This window comes from Sinocyclocheilus rhinocerous, unplaced genomic scaffold (assembly GCF_001515625.1).
Source record: "Sinocyclocheilus rhinocerous isolate Xijiao unplaced genomic scaffold, SAMN03320098_v1.1 scaffold806, whole genome shotgun sequence".
Classification (NCBI taxonomy): domain Eukaryota; kingdom Metazoa; phylum Chordata; class Actinopteri; order Cypriniformes; family Cyprinidae; genus Sinocyclocheilus; species Sinocyclocheilus rhinocerous.
Genome location: NW_015648045.1, coordinates 611,402 through 632,822, shown reverse-complemented (window position 1 = coordinate 632,822; position 21,421 = coordinate 611,402). Strand labels below are relative to the sequence as shown.

The 21,421-nt window shown below is 37.3% G+C and overlaps 1 protein-coding gene across 1 annotated transcript in view; it reads left to right on the top strand.

Annotated features, from left to right (window-relative positions):
• Positions 1 to 335: 335 nt before the first annotated feature.
• tns1a (tensin 1a) overlaps positions 336 to 21,421 on the top strand; it is an 87,378-nt gene continuing 66,292 nt past the window's right edge. Inside the window, exon 1 of the mRNA XM_016514099.1 lies at positions 336 to 604. Within this exon, the coding sequence (XP_016369585.1) occupies positions 509 to 604 (96 nt within the window). The 5' untranslated portion in view covers positions 336 to 508. The remainder of the gene's footprint in view (positions 605 to 21,421) is intronic.

Sequence of the window (21,421 nt, the reverse complement as noted above, 5' to 3'; positions counted from 1 at the left end):
TCTCTTTCCCCCTTTCTTTCTGTATCTTAGCCTGCCTCCTGTCCTACTTCATGTCATTTTTTAAGATTGTGATGCCTTGTTTTTCCTGTTAGTCACTGAAATGTTTTCTCCTTCAAAACGTATTCCTCTCTCACACACATTTAGTTTCTTCTCAAACCTTTTTCTCCTTTTCTACCTCCTCCTCATCAAAAGCAACTTGCCTCTCTGCTATTTCTATGTTTTTCCCACTGCATGTTCCTCTCTCTCTCTCTCCCTCCCTCTCTCTGCTTTTTTCTCTCACACCCTCCCTCTTTCCTCCTCATCCTCCTTCGACAGACAGAATGCTGCAGCATCCACTGAGTAAGGTAACGTGTGTGCAAGCAAGAGCAGGGTAATTCTTGCTACCTGCTCTGCAGCTAAAGGGATCTGTCCTCCCAGCAGCTGTCTGCTATTGGATTTATCTGGAGAATAAGCACAGAATAGAAAGGGTGATTTTAAGGAAGCAAAAGAGTGACAGAAGGAGTCAATCATGGCCCGGCTGAACTGGTGTCTGGCAGCAGTGATTAGCTGGGGGAAGTTCCTCTTCTCTTGTTTCTTTCCATTGAGAGCAGCTAGGAGAGATAAGGTAAGGCTGCATTTGTTTGACCTAATCTGTACTGACTCGTTCCAATACATACACAAACTGGGGTCACCTTTCACAGCTGATTGTGAGTGCTACCAGACAACAGTCTGGTCATTCAGACATGCCCTATTTTTCAGCCTTCCTTTACCTGTGGTGGGTTTTCAGCTGCTCAGTGCATGTTAAAAATTGTCTAAGCAAAGTACTTAGTGAAGTCTTGTCCTGCTTCTGTGGGTTTTCAGAGTGTTGTGTTTAAAAACTGTTCTATTGTACATTGTGCATTGTCACTTTAATTTAACTCTTGTTTAAAAGATAGTGTTACTAGTGACAAGTGTTGAATCACTTATTCAGTTTTGCTGGTATGATAACAAAACCAATGTCCCCATTTTCCCACTTTCCTCCACCCCCATTTTTTGTTATTGCCAACGTTTTAGAGATTAAAAGGACACTGCCGCAAAGGGGTCCCTTAGGTTTATGCTGAGTTAATGGCTGCCATTTTTAAGGAAGGAGTAATTCTGTGGGTACATTGTGAATTCTTTGCAAAAGATTGTTTGTTTTTGTTACTGCAGTAGAGTTTTATGGGGTGTTTGTGCTGAACCAACCCCAAAACATGTTAGGAGAGTGTTTGGTGGTGCATGCTAACTTTGTAGCATGAGATTCCCAGTCTTAAATTAATGAGAGCGGTCAGATTAGGGGTCAAGTTTTCATTATTTCGCTCATTTCATGCCTCAGTGGTTGTCAGTGCTGGTGTGCCTGCAGAAAAAAATATTTTGCCGCAGAACTACTGTTTTTTTCTTGTACCACTCACCCCACCCCCAAATTTCAATCTGTCCCAGCACACGTTCCCATCCTTCAGATCTTGCCAAGACCATAACCTTCATCTAACTTCCCCGTCAGCTATCACAGCAACACATCACCATTTCTTGCTCTGTGTAGACAATTTTCCCTTACTGAAGCCCCCCTCTTCAGCTACAGTGCTGTGTTTTACAATACTTCAATCTCAGTCCTCAAACCACTGGCAATATCCTAACTGTATTACCAGTTATCACTGTGATACCTCCATTACCTCCATTACCCAGCCAAAAATGAAGAAAAAAATAAAATAAAATAAAAAGCAGGATTACTAACAACTCAAATCTTCATCAACAACAGTCTTTGAAAATATGCAAAGTGCATAATATGTATTCATAAAAAAGGCTTAACCATAAATTAAGTGCTGTTAAAAAAATAGTACACCCCATAAAAATGTTAAATTATGTTTCAACATAATTTAACAAATGACACTTGGAATGAAAATACATACAGAAATGCAGGCTGGGTCACGGGCAGCTGTGGCAACAGTCTATGTGAAAGGCGAAAGTGCATCTTTCAACCACTAGAAGAGACTGCACAAATATGGTCTACATGGGAGGTCAGCAAGAAAAGAAATTTGTTCTCAAAAATAAATAAATAAATCTTGTTATCTTGAAAGCATAGTGGTGCTAGTGATGTGGTTCCGGGTATTTGGCTGCTTCAGGGCCCATGACATATTTCAATATATCATATTATTCCAAAAAGAGGGTTTTGGACTGGTCTAAATCTCAATCAAAGTGCTGCCGTAGGTCATGCTTAACCCAACTAATACAAAACAATTCAAGGAATTCTGGAGAAATGGGCATTTTTGCAGCATTGCAGAAAGAAAAAAACATTACTGTGAAGTCTAGGTAGGGATATTTCCACCTGCATAGAGACTCTTGTGTTCTGAAGACATGCATTACATAAAATATCATTCTGAACTAGTACAACATTAACACTGCATTTTTTATTATTATTATTATTATTATTATTATTATTATTTAAACAGATGGTTACATACCCAATCTAATATTAAATGTATAACTATTAAAGCATTTTGAAGTGCAAGCAAACATGCACAATTATTTATTTTTTATTTTTTCAACAGAATGGCAGCCAACTTGAATAATAAACACTGATTTCTCAGAATATGTTTTTAGTTATATGTGCTGATATTAGAAAATTGAGAAGATAAATCATTTTAATGCCTCCATCTAAAAAAAGGAAATGAAAAAATTGTGGATTTCATACTTGACATTACAGTCAATTCATTTACCTGATCAGACAAGATAACCATTTAATTTGTGTGTCAATTGTAAAAACTAGCAAGAAAAGGCCAAGAAACATAGGAGCATCAGCAATTGAATCTGTTCAATACATACACACAGTAAGTTACTCTTTTCACGGTTTTGTATAACTGTACGATTTATTTGCTGAAAATGAATTTGATTTTCAGAGACAGAGTGGCTTTATTGTCATTTCAGCAATATACAGCTTGTACACAATGAAATGAAACAAAGTTCCTCCGAGATTGTGGTGCTACAGTACATAAAATCAATACAGGACTATGAGACTGAGCTAGAATATACTCACTGACTAAATTAGATTAAATAAACTAAGTAAGAATTAAATAAAATAAGATTAGAAAAGGTTACACAGATACTTAGGACTACAAAACGTGCAAATGTGCAAACAGCGTGGTATAGTAAAATACCAGAGAACAAGGGACAGAGCAAACTAACATTGCAAAGTAGCACTAATGTTGAATGTGAACATACTGTAGATAACGGGCATACTTAACAGCAGAACAAAAGCAGCAGTTTGTTTACTATCTTGTGGCAGCAATTTTCAGAAGAAATGTGCAAAAATCGCAAGTGGAGTGAGGATAATGATCAGTGAGTGTGAGGGCATTAAATTAGCAAAATGCAAATGTAAAACGTGGCAAAAAAATGTTGATGGAGCAAACTAATGTAGGTGTAAATATGTGCATAACATAGACAAAATAATATTAATAATTTATATGTCTCACTCAAGGCAGAAGTGTGAAAGTTTGCATATTTTATACAAACAATGTGCTAAACACTTTTTTTTACCTCTTTTTCTGACTTTATTTTAATGTCATCTCAGCTTTGTGCGTGTGGTTCATTAGCAGTTACAGAATCCATTGGTGTTTAATGCTGGTTACTAAAACCTGCTTTCAATGCAAATAATTCCTTTCACTTTGTATAGCTCCATTTAAGTGTGTTGTTTCTACTCAAAATATTGTTTGTGTTGAATATAAGCATTTAGTATGAAAGGGCCTTACAACCATCCTAATGCAGACTCACATTCCAGTCTGCTAATTACACACATTTCATTTACATTGAGTCAGGCTGGATATGACTCTTGTCTGACCTGAACTTCACCTCTCATTGCCTTTCTGCAAGATGTGCCCTTTAGCTAGAACAGGAATGCATGCCAAAGAACCACAGGCAGACAGGATTTGGCCAGTAGAGTAGAAATGTACACCTTGTGGGTGGTTAAAGATCCATGTTGTTATACTGTGTTCAGATATTTGAAAGGGATCCATTAATATGACACTGAGCTCAACTACCATTAATGTCCCTTGAGCAATCCATTTAACCTCAGGCTGCTCAAGGGGGATTGTCCCTGTTGTAAGTGTACAGGATAATAAAACATCCCTTCCCCCAGCCCCCTTCCTTCAACCTCCAGTAGAGATCTGTCAGCCCATTCATACCAAAACTTATTTAATTAAGGGTGTATTCACCCCAGGAAAGTCTGCTAGTTCACTTGCTTTGGTCCGGACCAAATACAATGTTGTTGTTTTTTGTTTTTTTTGGTGCGGTTCGCTTTCACACTGCCCTTTTTGCAAGTGAACCAGAAACTGTAAACAAAACCACACATGTGCTTAAGATCATCCATTCATTGGTTTATCCATTCAACCGTACCAGAGTTCATTTGGAAGCGGACCAAGACCACCTCTTCAGCTGGGTCTCGGTATGGTTGTTTGGTCCGCACCAGAGTGCGATTGCTGTATTCACCCCTGCCCAAAAGATCCACACCAAGGGGGGAAACAAACTTGAGTTCAATTCAATCGAACCAAACAAGACAGGTGTGAATATACCTTAAGTCAAAGAGAAGATAGAGTAGACTCCATCCCAGATGTACTGATCACTCTCACTGGGAAGGAGGGTTGGTTTAAAGTGGGAGAGGGAGATAAAAAGGGATGGGGACTAAGATGCATGTTTAACCCTGAAAATAAACTGTCCATCCATTAAGAGCTTTGTGAAGGCTCCCACTACACATCTCTCAAAGTAGGTTTAGATTTGACAAAACCAAAAAAAGAGTTCTCACAACACTTGCTATAAACGTTCTCTGTCAACTCAGGGTTTGATCCAAATGTTTTTTTTTTATTAACTGAATTTATTTAATTAATAATGTATACATTCAACAAAGAACTTAATATAGCTTAATAATATAAATATATATAATTCATATAAAATAAATATAATAAATATTTGTTAGCAAAAGCTGGGCAATTTTGTCTCTAAAATTATTTCACTGTAAGCTGCATTAATTTGGTGCAAGAGGTAAAGGGGAATGACTTTATTACATCAAATATGTCACAGCTGATTGGTCTTGTTTTGGTTTGTGATCTCCCACCCAGAATAAAACCTGCTCCAGAGTAGGTTAGCTGTGTAGTGTAAATTACAATAGTGATGAAAACTGCTAAAAATCTATCCACCTTCTTCAGCACATAAAACAGTTTGCTCAAATTAAACTTAAATCAGTAGCCACTAAAACTGGCAACAACCCTCAGGCATATTGTAGCTTTTCTGTGTTACTACTAACTGTTGTTCAGCATTTGTTTTATTATTAAAAATCACCTTTTTCAGGTATTTATCTAACAAATGCTTGGTAATCACAGCAGTGGTGGAAAAAGTACACACATCAAGCACTTGAGTAAAAGTAGCGATATTCTAATAACATATTAGTAAAAGTATTAAGTAGAATATAGCCTAGAATATAAAAATGAAAAAAAAAATGTAAAAAGTAAAACCTAAATGTGTGATGGAATTTATATTATAAAAACAGATGTCAAATAGGGCGAAATGTTAACATTTTAAGAAACTATGCGTCTATGCAATGCTATGCAAACATATAGCTAGTATGTGCTACAGCAGTGGGAAAGAAGCATATTCATTAATTTGCGTCATTTTAAGGACGTGTTCAGTTTTTAAATAAAACCTAAACCGTTCAGACATGTACACATTCAAGCATTTTGATACAGTGGGCTTAAACTGCTCACCCATTTACACCAGATTACTGACAGTTGTAAGCTAAAAATGATTTTCATTTACAATGATAAATTCTAAAATTTGGCATTAGTAACTTACATTTCATGCCATCAGTCATGATTGCACTCAAGTTCCGAGGATCTCCTGTTCCTGGCTCATTTTGGATCAGACTTCTAAATTCTGTAACTTGTTACCTGGAGACTCGTTTGACTGGATAATTTGAATCATTGAGTTGTTGATTTGAGAACAGATGCAGTCATATCAATCCAATACATGAATGAATCAATCAGTGAATCAATCAGATCTTATATTTTTCGTATTTGTTTTATACTGTTCATTGTTTTAAAAGATACTGGCTTCTTATGCACACACACACATACAGTACATACTCACTACCCACATTATTAGATATACCTGTTCAACTGCTTGTTAATTAAATATCTAATCAGCCAATCACACGGCAGCAACTCAATGCATTTAGGCATGTAGGTCAAGACAAACTGTTGAATTTCAAACTCAGCATCAGAATGGGGAAGAAAGGTGATTTAATTAGCTGTGTTTCAATTTTGAATTTCCCTTCAAATTGTGCAAATTGAAATTGCGAATTGAAAATTGTGCAAAAACTCCCATATATCGCAAAAAGGTTTTTACGCTCACATGAGGTGGTTTTTCAGGCAATTTGAGAAATGAATATATTGCAAAACTGCAATGGAAAGGTTTTTTTTTTTTTTGCATTTACAGGTCACCTGGCATACGTAAAAATTACATGATCATTCTTTAATGTACTATAACCTCCAAGAAACACCTCATAACTGGCCGCTCTCAAGTATAAGGGGCTTTCCTTGCCATTAATGCTTGGATGGATAACCACTTATTTACACTGCACACGTCTGCGGCACATCATGGCTCTAACACAACCACTTTAGTCAATGATTATGCTTATACCAGCTGCGTCGCGGAATGTAAGCATGACAGAAGTGGCTTTTCGTGCTGCTTAGCTAAAGATACACGCATTCGTCTCCTTCAATTAAAAATAATGGCTAATGTGGTGGCTGCGATATATATAAACCTTATCGCAAGTTATCGCGAGAGGAAAAAAATGCATTTTAGTCGCATAACATCAGTTAATGGAAACGCCGTCATTTTGCAATAGTTTTTTAATCGACATTTATAAAATTTTTGCTCAAATCTGTAATGGAAACGCACCCCGTTTCTTTGATTGTGACATAGTTGTTGGTGCAGATCTGAGTATTTCAGAAACTGCTAATCTGCACGCACAACCATCTCTAGGGTTTACAGGGAATGGTCAGAAAATAAATGATCAAGTGAGTGGCAGTTCTGTGGGCAGGATAATGCGCCATGTCATAAACTTTAAATAGGAGATTTGCATCATGGATGTGCAGCCGACAAATCGGCAGCAACTGCGTGATGCTATCATGTGAATATGGACCAAAATCTTTGAGAAATGTTTACAGCACCTTGTTGAATCTGTGCCACAAATAATTAAGGCACTATTGAAGGTAAAATGGGGTCCAACCCAGTAGTAGCAAGGTGTACCTAATAAAGTGGCTGGTGAGTATACAAACACACACAAACACAGACTACATGGACAAAAGTATTGTTGGTGTACCTGACCAGTACACCAACAGGGACTTTAATACCATTGCATTCTAAATACATGGACATTAATATGGAGTTGGTCCCCTCTTTTTAGCTATAACATCTTCCACTCTTCTAGGAAGGGTTTCTGTAGGAATTTTTGCCTGTTCATCCAGTTGTTTGTGAGGTCAAGCACTGGCTCATCCAACCATATCTTTATAGACCTTGATTTGTGCACTGTGGCACAGTCATGCTAGAATAGAAAATGGCCTTTCTCAAAGTGTTTCCACAAAGTTGGAAGCATAGCTTTGTCCAAAAAGAGTTGAAACATGCTTTAATCTTGCTGCCACATGGTGACGTGGTTCATGGAGCTCTCAATACTTCCAAACGATCGTTTATAAATTTTTATCAATTACGATTTTTATCACGATTTTTATCAATTAAATAAATGTACAATATGTTAATTAAGTCACATTGAGTTTTTGGTACTAAATAATATATGCAATAATTATGATCCATGATTTGCCATTTAAAATATAATATTTTCTAACATGTTTATTATTTTTATTACAATTAGTGTAGTATTTAAGGTTAAAACAGAGAAAACTTTTTAAAATTTGAATGCAAAGAGGCAAGCTAGAGGTATTTGGTAGCCAAAAAATAATATTCATATGTAATGCCATGGTTTAACTGTCAGATGGCAGTTTAATACATGTATATAGATGTAGTATAGTTGCTCAAAAGAGTATTGCCAGTCATAGTTGCTTACTTTTTTTTTTTTTTTGCATTTGATTATGCGAAACTCTTTACTACATAAAATATTTAGTGAGTCACTAAGTAGTTAGTCATTCAATGGGCAGTCTTCATAGAAACTCATTCGACCTCCTTCAGGCAGAGAAAGTTTGCAGAAAGACCATTTTGTTTAAATTGTTTAAAATATGACAATTAACATCTGGTTGTGGTAGCTATTAAAATGTTGCTTATGTTATCTAACTGCAATTACAGTCTAATGATAAACATTAACTATAACATGCTTCATAAAATACCACTACTGGCTAGATTCCTGAGAGTTCAGCTAATACATGTGTGCACACACACACATACAATGAGTTGTTGCATATAATATAAAGCAATGTGCAGTTAATACAGTCTTAATGCTGCTTGGTCCATCCTTGACTCAACCAAAATTCATAACACTGTTAACACATTAAACACATTAAACACTGACAGATCTATTCATATATTAATCAGCGAATAAGAATAGTGGGCGAAAACCGAAAGTAAATAATATGGACCATCGAAGAAGGATTGTTTTATTGGAACACCAATATGAACGTAAACCTTTGCCTGATGATTACCTGACTTAAATATTATCAATCCACTGTGGACAGTTTTGGAGAGAAGAGTGAGTAGCAGATTCCCTTCCTCAACATGTCTGCAGTCGGCATGTGTTCTGATGGACAACATTCCACTGGAGACCATTAAATAGATAGATAGATAGATAGATAGATAGATAGAGCTTTATTTTGATTTTCAATACTTTGCATTTTAAAATAAACTGTTCAGTAGTCTCTATAACAGATAATAATTCAGTCATTGTGGTGTTTCTAATTAAGTGATTAAAAGCAGTTGCAAAAATGTGCAACACTTCTTGTTTTACAACCAAATTATATGTAATATCTAATGTTTTATTAATATTTACACTAGAAAGGTTTCTGCAACATCTCTGCAAAAAGTCTCACGATTTATTTCCAGATCATGATGCATGATGGGATACTCTTAGCCTCGAATACCACTTCAGAGCAGAGGTTGCGTTAGACTTTAAGATTGTCCGTCATTTTGATGGACAGGGTCATAAAAATTCCGTCATAATATATTATTACCCGTCATTTTAATTTCCATATTTTTAAATAGATAGATAGATAGATAGATAGATAGATAGATAGATAGAGCTTTATTTTGATTTTCAATACTTTGCATTTTAAAATAAACTGTTCAGTAGTCTCTATAACAGATAATAATTCAGTCATTGTGGTGTTTCTAATTAAGTGATTAAAAGCAGTTGCAAAAATGTGCAACACTTCTAGAGGTTGCGTTAGACTTTAAGATTGTCCGTCATTTTGATGGACAGGGTCATAAAAATTCCGTCATAATATATTATTACCCGTCATTTTAATTTCCATATTTTAATTATAATAACACATTTAATTGCTTTTATTTTTGATCACGTTTTCATTTTTAATAATGAACCTAGAGGACAAGCATATAGGCTTATGCATTTATTTATTTATGAAGAGAACAGATGAACAGAGATGTGCGTCACTTTTAATGTTCAACACCACACCGCACAGTGACAGCAGAGGCCACTACAAATAACAAAATATTCTAGAGCTGGGTAAAAAACAAAACAAAAAAAAAACATTTCTCTATTTTAATAGATTCTCATTTTAATGAACCAATATCGATTCTTAAATCCCAATCGATGCTGTTTTCATTTGATGAATGCACAGTAGCCTACATATAGTGCGCCTCCCATCCAATAAATCACAATAGGTTAAGTTTTGTGCATTGTTACTTTTGATATGAAACAAAGTCTCAGATTTCAAATTCTGTCCATTTCATTAGGCAATTCAAGTAATAAATACGTTTTGGCGCTCTTTAATGTGGCGTGATATATTGCTGTAGACACCTCAGATCAAGCGAAGCGGCAGCACACATGAACTGATCATCTCTTTCACTTTACTAGTAGTGGATATTCACCTGTGCTTAATCAAACCAGTGCCGATCCTGGACTTCTGGGGGCCCTAGGCAAAACGGGGACGAGTTATGAGTGAATTAAACGCCTTTGTCCGTGTTCACTCCATCTCGAATCGTGCTCACGGAAAGCGCTTGAGAAACAGTGTCTCTTTCAACTTTTATTTATTTTTTTATTTTTTTATCTCGAGCAAGAGACTATGAAATTCACGTTATATGATTTGACTGATTTTTACGTTGAAAGGGCGACAGCGCACTGCATTAAAAGAAATTAACATTCATGATTTCATAACCGCTAGCCAATTCAAAAACGAAACTAAAATTAAATCATCTTTGAGAGCAAGGGGGCCCCCTAGTGTTTCGGGGGCCCTATGCAGCTTGTGTACTTTGCATATAGGGAGGATCGGCCATGAATCAAACGCATTGCAAAAGGCTCGTGACAGTTTTATTTTTGTTCTGGAGCTGATGATCCCGTGCTCTGCTGCCAAACTGGAGCACACTCACCACCAACTGGACAGGGGTGGGAATTACAGTTACAAATTACAATAGATCACTCTCAGTGTAATCTGTCAAAGTGACGGACAGCCTTCAGATTTTTCCATCATTGCTAAAAAAATTCCGTCAATAGCCCGATTCGGACGGTAATTGTTTCTCATATGGACATATGTAAAAATAAATGTACATATCACCTCAGTGATAAAACTCATGGATTCGGATGGCAATCTATTCACAGTGGAGAAGCAAGTTCTGTAATCCAACGAACCCGGGAATGTGCTGCTCACGTGGCCAGTCACATGATTGTCTGCTGTAAATAAAATGAATTTTATTTACAAATTTATTCTTATTATTGTGTAAAATGTATTTAAAAATACTTATTATGTAAAATGTATTCTTATTATTCCAAGCATGTTTTATAATATATAATCCTGTTTGTTATTTGATTATTTATATCTCCTGTTTAAAAATAGGAAAATAGATGCGCTATAGTTGTATATAATTATATGCGTATTGTATATAATTATATACACATTTTAAAATTGTATTGCATACCTGCTGCTGCCATAATAAAGACCCATTTTGAATGTTTACATGATTTTCTTCTATTTCTGCTCCCAGTCGCTGTGGTAGAGTTGTTATGAAGTATTGTTCTTTTAAATACTTTCCAGCATTTCAGAAATAAATGTATGCAAATTACACCGAAGTACAACGTTACCTTACAGTGTTCGGGAGTGCTCAAAAAGGATTTAAACACTGAATTTTGAATCGATTTCTTCTCGTAAACTCAGAGATGTGGATTCGGACGGCAATTAAATTACCACACGACCTTGGTGTTTGTCAAAAAACAGTAGGTAATTCGGCCGGGGATTTTTACGGGGTGGTGAGAAAAAACCACTGACATCCTGGATTCGGACAGCATCAAAATCACCGACTACCCCTGTAAATGGTGAAAATCACTTACGTTCCCCTGAGAAACAATTACTGTCTGAAAGGGGCTAATGACGGAGAATTTTCGGTTAACGCGACCTCTGCTTCAGAGTGTGGATTTAGTGTGCGTTAAGGGCACTGAGCTTTGGCATTTTTATGACCTGGGACTGTCTTGCGCACTTACTTCCTGTTACGTGCATATGCTCTCAAGTGGTCAAGACCACAAGTGTGGGTATTTGGACAAGCCTTCTGTCTCTGTTGGAAGAGACTAAAAGATTGACCTGAATATGATGTCTGTGATAAATCCTGCTCCTGGAGAACCAATATCCTGCAGAGTTTTGCTTCACACTTGCTTGGTTATGTTTAATGATCCTGGAGACATTGATTAGCTGGTTTAAGTGTGTTCTAAAAAGTGCAAGATAGTTGTATAAGTCAAGGGGTACAACCAGATTATTTTTCATGCAATAAAGTTACAGTATAAGAGATAATTGTCATTTTAAAAGGAATTACCAACAAAATTTCTGCTCTAAACATTACTGCTCCAACATATATAGTCAACAAAAGTAGTCTTCTATATGTTTGATATCAAAACAGTAAAAACTAATTAAAGAGCTTCCAGCAGCACTTAAAGAGCCAAGCATGAATGGCCAAAATTCAGGGGTCTGTTCTTTGTACATCACTAACTCAGTTAGCTGGATTTGATTGTTGACAATTTGGCATGATCTTGGATTGGTTGGTTCTTCAAAGCTCATCCCGGAGTTGCTGTCATAGCAACAAGTCCATAAGCTTAAACCTGTTTGAAAGCAGACTTATTTCATGTAAACAAGATTAGATTGCATCTTTTGAAGTGGAATTGATACTTAAAATCTGTCCCAGCCACCGCTACTTTATTACAACACTATTGTTCCAGGGACATTAATTTAAAATAATAATAATTTAAAAATGTATTTGAAAATAATATAATAATGTTGTGTAGTCTATAACACTACAGACAGTATAGACTATAGCCAGTTTTACTCATTGATTTATTTGTGATAAAATAATTGTATTGGAGTTTTACACACATGCTATACAGTTAATCTGAGTCGTGTATTAATTTGAGTGGTGACAGCTATTATGGGTGTGGCTTGATGGAGCGCAAGAGATGCAGATAACTTGACCCTTAAGAAACTTTAATTAATGCTGTTGCATAACAAATCTGCTTCAAAGATCAAATTAAATGAATTGCTAATTACAACATTGAAATAAAATGTAAAGCCTGTACAAATATGCCACTAGAAATCATAAATATAAATAATTGGGAATTATGTAAAAAAAAAAATATATAAAATATAAACAGTGCATATTTCATTTATCTATTATATAATTGATGTAGTTTTGTTCGCTTGGCTATTTCCTTATAAAGCTCCTTAATTTGTCAAGTTTTTTGTCAGGTGTCTTTTTTAATTACATTATGTCATTATGTTGCTGTCTTGCCGCCAGCCAATTGCTGCATTGCTGACCGTTGCTTCAAATATCGATACATCTGCCTTTTTTGGGGAACATGAGAACACAGCAATACTAGACAACTTAATCCAGATATTTTAATCAAATCCGCAAATTCGTTTGAAGAACCAAATTAGCCAGAGATCAGTTATCACGATTAGAAGATCCGGCATCTTTCAAATCATCTCAGATGTATTAAGCAAGAACGGATCAAATGGACAGTCCTAAATACAAATGTAAACAGGGTCCAAAACATTTTGTGATCCAGTCACCGAAACCACATATAGAGGTAGTCAGAAACACATTTTACTACATTGCATTTATAGTTGTGGTGAGCCTTCAGCTGAGACACCTGTGTTACCCTGGGAAATGATGATTTCCCAAGCAGAGCAGCTTAATTATCCACACCGGCACTGCATCTATTTAAACACTCCATAAAGAACACATTACTGAACACTGTCCCTAGGTGAACTCTCATGTCTGTCTCTGTCCTCTTTGGTTCAGACTGACCATGCACTTTGGAAATCTACCTCTTTTAGTTTACTTATCTTGGAAAATTACCTCCCTCCTTACTCTACCAGACCTCTACCCATGATGACCTCGATTACACCTCAAGCACATCCTTCTCTTAATTCTACGCTTGCCTAAACCTTTAATAAAGTTCCCTCCACAGTAATTTTGCACTGCTACACTGTCTGTGTCTTGTCTTTCTGCTACACTGATGGAGAATGTGGGCATGCTTGTTTTTGTTTTTTTGTTATATCGCAGGTGGAAGCCTTTCCCCTCCTGCCCTGGTCAACAAAGGAACAGGTTTGGGAACAGAAGCCACAGTGCACAAATCACCTCCAATTTCTTGTCAGATGGTGCATCCGTTCTAAACAAAACTCACAGAATAATGACAGGGTAGCATACCTCAACATCTTTAACTGGATCGTCATGAGAGAGAGGTGGGACCAGTGGGAGTGGATGGATATTATAACTCCATCTCTTTCTGGAGTGGTTCAGTGTAATTTTAACACAGCAGACAGCAGATGACATTAATGTACTGACTTGACCCTTAAGAAACTTTAATTAATGCTGTTGCATAACAAATCTGCTTCAAAGATCAAATTAAATGAATTGCTAATTACAACATTGAAATAAAATGTAAAGCCTGTACAAATATGCCACTAGAAATCATAAATATAAATAATTGGGAATTATGTAAAAAAAAAAATATATAAAATATAAACAGTGCATATTTCATTTATCTATTATATAATTGATGTAGTTTTGTTCGCTTGGCTATTTCCTTATAAAGCTCCTTAATTTGTCAAGTTTTTTGTCAGGTGTCTTTTTTAATTACATTATGTCATTATGTTGCTGTCTTGCCGCCAGCCAATTGCTGCATTGCTGACCGTTGCTTCAAATATCGATACATCTGCCTTTTTTGGGGAACATGAGAACACAGCAATACTAGACAACTTAATCCAGATATTTTAATCAAATCCGCAAATTCGTTTGAAGAACCAAATTAGCCAGAGATCAGTTATCACGATTAGAAGATCCGGCATCTTTCAAATCATCTCAGATGTATTAAGCAAGAACGGATCAAATGGACAGTCCTAAATACAAATGTAAACAGGGTCCAAAACATTTTGTGATCCAGTCACCGAAACCACATATAGAGGTAGTCAGAAACACATTTTACTACATTGCATTTATAGTTGTGGTGAGCCTTCAGCTGAGACACCTGTGTTACCCTGGGAAATGATGATTTCCCAAGCAGAGCAGCTTAATTATCCACACCGGCACTGCATCTATTTAAACACTCCATAAAGAACACATTACTGAACACTGTCCCTAGGTGAACTCTCATGTCTGTCTCTGTCCTCTTTGGTTCAGACTGACCATGCACTTTGGAAATCTACCTCTTTTAGTTTACTTATCTTGGAAAATTACCTCCCTCCTTACTCTACCAGACCTCTACCCATGATGACCTCGATTACACCTCAAGCACATCCTTCTCTTAATTCTACGCTTGCCTAAACCTTTAATAAAGTTCCCTCCACAGTAATTTTGCACTGCTACACTGTCTGTGTCTTGTCTTTCTGCTACACTGATGGAGAATGTGGGCATGCTTGTTTTTGTTTTTTTGTTATATCGCAGGTGGAAGCCTTTCCCCTCCTGCCCTGGTCAACAAAGGAACAGGTTTGGGAACAGAAGCCACAGTGCACAAATCACCTCCAATTTCTTGTCAGATGGTGCATCCGTTCTAAACAAAACTCACAGAATAATGACAGGGTAGCATACCTCAACATCTTTAACTGGATCGTCATGAGAGAGAGGTGGGACCAGTGGGAGTGGATGGATATTATAACTCCATCTCTTTCTGGAGTGGTTCAGTGTAATTTTAACACAGCAGACAGCAGATGACATTAATGTACTGAAGGAAGAGATCCTAACTCATGTCAATCTTGTCCCTTCTCTGTGCAGTTTAGAGATTTTATCCATGGGAACCTATTAGACTCCAGGCAATGGTTTCCCCACCTCAGTACGTGTAGTTGACAAGATAAATGATGAAAATCCTTTGCATTCCCTTCACCCTACATACTGGATAATAATCTGCATGAAACAGCTAAAGTCATTTCCTGTAGTTGTTGCTTCCATCAGAAGGAGTACACACCAGGGAGACCAAGGTGAAGAGTTCCGAAGTTTCCTCGAATTAATTACCCAGGTCCACACACCAGAGGGGACCAACAAGCAGAGGCTGGGCTTTTGAACATCAAACAGATTAACCCATACCCAGTGGCATGTTTGGGCACCATGCAATTGCGTGGGGCCCAGCGGTCCAGGGGGACACCCCCTCCGGAACGCATAATAGCAGATCACATGCTTCCAGTGACCTAGATTGGAGCAATGTCAAGCTGTTCTGCCAGTTGCAAGGTGGCCAGTGTCAAACTGTTCTTTCAGTTAAAACCCTCAAAAAACCCTCTTGCTTGCCCACTAATACCATTTCCTATTATCATTGTCCCCTTCATGCATATAGAATGGATCTAATATGGCTACTACCAAAATCCATGAACACATATATATCTTAGAGCTTGTAAGCTATGGTACGTCCTAGCCTCAGGCCATCTTTATCTCAGAAAGGTGAAATTCTCAAACAATGAGTAGGTAGGGTAGAGAACCAGTGCATAAAATGGCAGTGAGGATAATTTTGGTCTAGTTATTAAGCCTGACTAAGAAAGGACAGCCTGGGCAGATTATCAAGCAGGCCAGGCTTTCAAAAAGCTTAAAGGAATAGCTCACCCAAAAATGAAAATTCTGAAGCTTCATAAAATTATGGTTGAACGATGCTTTTACTACATTTCTGTGTTTTGACTGTGGTCCCTTGCTGTCTATGGAGGGTCAGAAAGCTCTCGGATTTCATCAAAAAATCATCTTGTTTTTAATTTAAACATCTTAATTTGTGTTCCGTAGATGAACAAAGGTCTTACGGGTTTGGAACGACATGAGGGTGAGTAATTAATGACAGCATTTTCATTTTTGGGTGAACTATACCTTTAAGGAGGTCCTAAATTCAAAGGCAGTGCTTGACTGGCATTGTGGCTGTTATTTCTTCAAACATGAATCGAAACCATCAGTAAGGTACAGTTTTTTTTTTCCTTGTCAAATATTAAAATGATAGGTTAACACAGTTTTGACCTTATGAATTCATGATTTTTGACCCAATCATTCAAGTTATTGTAAAAAATATAATGTGATCATATCATATATGCATATATTTGGTCCTACTTTATATTAGGTGGGCCTTAACTACTATGTACTTACATCAGAAAATGAGTACAATGTACTTATTGTGTTCATATTGTATTGCAAGACACTTTTGCTGCTATTGAGGTGGGATACGGGTAAGGTTACAGACAGGTTTGGCAGTATTAAGTTTAAGCAACACATTCTCACTCCCAACTCCTCACATATTGACGCTTGGTCAGGACCCCTTGGCATCACTTTTTGACTGACAGGGTACCTACCCCTTTAGCGTAATTTTTCGACATGCAGGGTCCTCCATTGCTTTAAATAAGAAACCCTTGGCATCAATATGCAGACGCAAAGGTACTGGGAATTTTATCGTCGTGATTAAATTATATATTGGGTAATAATATTGCCATTATTGCATATATGTTGGGGTGTGATTTTTCAATGTAAACAGTCACAACGGTTTTATTTATATTACACTATTTACACATTTATGAGCACATAACCCAAACCTAAACCTACCATTTGTCAATAAAACACAAGATATCACAGGCAGATACAACTACCGTCATAATTTATTCAAAAAATATTATATACTTCCGAGGCAAAACGATTGATTTGTGAGAGGAATAGACGCGATCGCCGTCTCCGTTCGCCGTAAAGCTCATCCTGTGTGCTGCTGTGCGCAAATTCAAAAATGCCGCCAGAAGAAGCCTTACGTCAGCCTTGGTTGTGAAATGCTATTGGCTCCTGTGTGTCTCGTGACTGATTGCGTCATGCCACGAGACGGGAGTATATTTTTGAATGAGATGTGAGAGCGTTAACGGAGTGGGATCATTTTCAGCTTATTCACCTTATGTTTTACTCTCTTCTTCGCATAAAGATATGGTATGGCTTCAGAAGACTTGGAATGCAAAACGACTTGTTTGTAATGCTTTTATACTGCTTGTTTATGGTCAGTTTTTTTATTTATTTATTTAGTCACGATACTCACGGAGAACATCAGATAGCCAAGGGGCAGAAGAGGTGGTACGAGCTTTTTGCAATAAATACCTGTGACTGCACTTTTATTGGCCTGTTACATGTTTTATATTGTTCAGAAGTGGGTAGGTTTAGGGTAGGAGTGGGGTTAGGTGCTCCAATTTAAAGGGCACCTATTATGCAAAATCCACTTTTACATGGTGTTTGGACATAAATGTGTGTTGGCAGTGTGTGAACACAACCACCCTACAATGATAAAAATCCACCCACTCCTCATTTTTTTAAATTCCCTTTAAACCAAGTCAGTCTCACTAGGCCTGCCAATTTGATTCTCATGCAGTGTGATGTCACATTGTATTGGGCCGGGCCACGGGGGTTGATTGACAGCTCTGCATTGCTATAGTTTCCTCCCTTAGCAGTTGTTCGCTGTCCTCCATTTTCTCAGCGCTCGAGCAGCTGTAACGTCAACGATGTCTCGCAAGCAATCCCGATGCTCTGTGTTTGTTTGTAAGACTGAACATAAGAGTCTTCATTTTCTCCCAACATCTGAGCTGCTGAGGACGCTGTGGATTACTTTCATTTTTCAAGGTAATGCACCACAAAATGTACCTAAATACGTGTATCACTCCAGACTCCTTTGTGAATGTCATGTCGTTATAGTGCTTAGAGTTTTAACCATATTTGTGTGCGTACATTAAGTATTTGTTAACTGATCAGCACAGCGCTTGTGAGATTAGTTCACGTCATTCGTAGCATGAGATTCATTCGGTAGCATGGTCGCACGGCAATTAATCCACGCCGATGACATGTCGGCTAAAACACTGGTTCTCTTGCTCTCAGTTATGTTGCTTCTACTGGCTGTTTATTGCTGTAGATATGCAATGCACAGACACATTCTGGGGACACCCAAGACCAATATTACATCTTGTAAAAAGGGGCATAATAGGTGCCCTTTAAATGTAAGTATATAGTAGTTAAGGCCACCTAATATAAAGTGGGACAGCAGGACTCTTATTTTGACATCACGAAGAACACCGGAGCACATGCTCTTTATTTTACTGATTTTTATTTCCTCAAATTAATTCATTTTCAAATTAATAATTTCTAATTATTTTTGTAATTATTATGTCAAATATCTATACATATCCTTGCAAAAAATGTTGCAAATGTTTCTTTGCAGCAGTGCACATAGGCTATTATATACCTCAACACAGTTTGCTGTGTGCCATTCAGTAAGGTTCTGGAAACATTTCTTAGAGATTTTGGTCCATATTTACATGATAGCATCACATGGTTGCTGCATTTGTCAGCTACACATCAATAATGTGAATCTCCCAAAGGTGCATCCCAAAAGTGTTCCATTAGATCGAGATCTGGTCATTGTGGAGGCCATTTGAGAATAGTGAACTCATTGTCATGTTCGAGAAACCAGTTTGAGATTATTTGAGCTTGTGACATGGTGCATTATGCTGCTAGAATGATGATCCATGCCATCACAAGATACACTGTGGTCATGAAGTGATAGACATAGGCAGCAACAATACTCAGGTAGGCTGTGATGTTTAAACAATGCTCAGTTGGTACTATGGGTCCCAAAGTGTGGCAAGAAATTATCCCTCACACCATTACACCACACCAAATTCTAATCCTGCTATCCGAATGTTGCAGCAGAAATCGAGACTCAATAGATCAGGCAACTTTTTCTAATCTTCTTTTTCCCAATTTTGGTTTAGCCCGTGCAAACTTTAGCCTCAGTTTCTTGTTCTTAGCTGATAAGAGTTGGCCCCAGTGTGGGCTTCTGCTGCTGTAGCCCATCTTGACTTGTGCAGTTGGATATGCTCCTGTATGATGGTTGTGTGTGAAAATCCCAGTAGATCAGCAGTTTCTGAAATACTCAGACCAGTCTGTCTGGTACCAACAACCATGCTAGGTTAAAAGACACTTCTCAGCAGATCATCTTGACCAGGGGTGTCAAACTCAGTTCCTGGAGGGCTGCAATCCAGCAGAGTTTAGTTTCAATACAATGTAGTTTTCAAATAAGCCTGAAGGACTTGATTAGCTGGATCAGGTGCATTTATGTTTGACACCCCTGGTCTTGACCATCCCTGCATTCCATTCAGAAGGGCTCATCCCTATGCCCTAATCCCTTCAAAGGGTTTACCCTCTGGTGTGAGAGCTTTGAAGGGTTGAAGGGTGTAGGGGTCCAAACAACTGTTTCTTTAAGTGCCCTTCTGCGTTATCATCCCATGCCCACACGGAGGAGCCGTCATCATGCAAAGAATCTGTGCAAAGGATCATGGGCGCCCGAAATGTCCATCAATTGTACCCTTCGAAATCCTTCATTCCGAAGGGCCCTTTGAAGTGGCCAGTTTTGAGCACTTCGGTTTGGAACAACCCTTCAATGTGGCTGCCATGATTGTTTTCAGAGTATAATTTTTTTTAATCCGCATTAATTTCACACTTGTCTAGTACAAATATGTCACTTTGTTTCACAATTACAGTGAATACGTTTTTCTTTATTTACCTAAAAAAAAATGGAAGTAAAATGTGACAACATGCCCTGTAGGTGGGATACATTGTAACATGTGAGGGGCACATTGTGCAACATGACCATATGACAGCTTAAAATGTTATCTGATTCAATGAAAAAAGTATATACAAGACAAACTAAAATATTTTGACAATAAAACAAAATTATTAACCTTTTCAAATAAAATAATGGCGTTTTTTTTATTATTAAAATTAATATAACTTTTGGAGTTTGACAATGAACACATTGCAACCATGCCTGAGATGGCCCTGATTGCAAGACACAGCTGTACAGTATAGTTCAAAACAATGAGGGCAAATATATGAAGAAACACATTCAGACATTCAGAAAAACACAGACATACACTCCCTCCACACACAGCTCTCATAGAAAACAAGACACACAAACGAGCCAAAATGCTTTACATTTCTTGTCATATGTCATAGAATAGCATAGTTTAATAACAGCGGGGCACATTGTAACGCAGTGTTACAATGTTCCCTATCTGCGCAACTGGAATTTAAAACTGGTTAGTGTCTTCTGCTATTTAGTGAAGCATTAAAAAAAATATCTAAACTGATAAATAACAGATTGGAGATAAAAAATAATAGCAGATTTGTCTCATACTCATACTCAAAATGTTATGTCTGCCTTTAACTGTCATTTAGAGTCATTTAGAGTCATTTAACTGTCTGGTTAAAGGACCATTGATATTAATTGTTCTTTACCACATATATATTTCCATTCAGCACCAATTACACGTGTATCAAGTTTTGTGAAACTGATAAATAGATACATAACACTAATCAATTTAATCAATTAAAATGTAACAATTCCTTTACAACAAAACATCTTCCTTAAAACAGTGGTTCAAACGTTTTTGGTTGCACCCCCCTTTAAACCTATAAAGTGGTTTAACCCCCCCTTCCTGAACAGGTACTGACACAAAGTTAAAATTATTTGCAACGGTCGCATTGTTGCGTCTAGTGTAGAGCTATTGTGGCACGACGCGACAACTGTAGCATCCAGTATAGACACAGTGAGTGAAGCCGAGAGCAAGATATGCCTCGTTATCGACCCCCCCAGCGGGCGGCCCCACACTTTGAGAACCACTGCCTTAAAACAATGTTTCTAACTTTATATGTGTATTTGACAATAGTTTTTGTCAAACAAAAC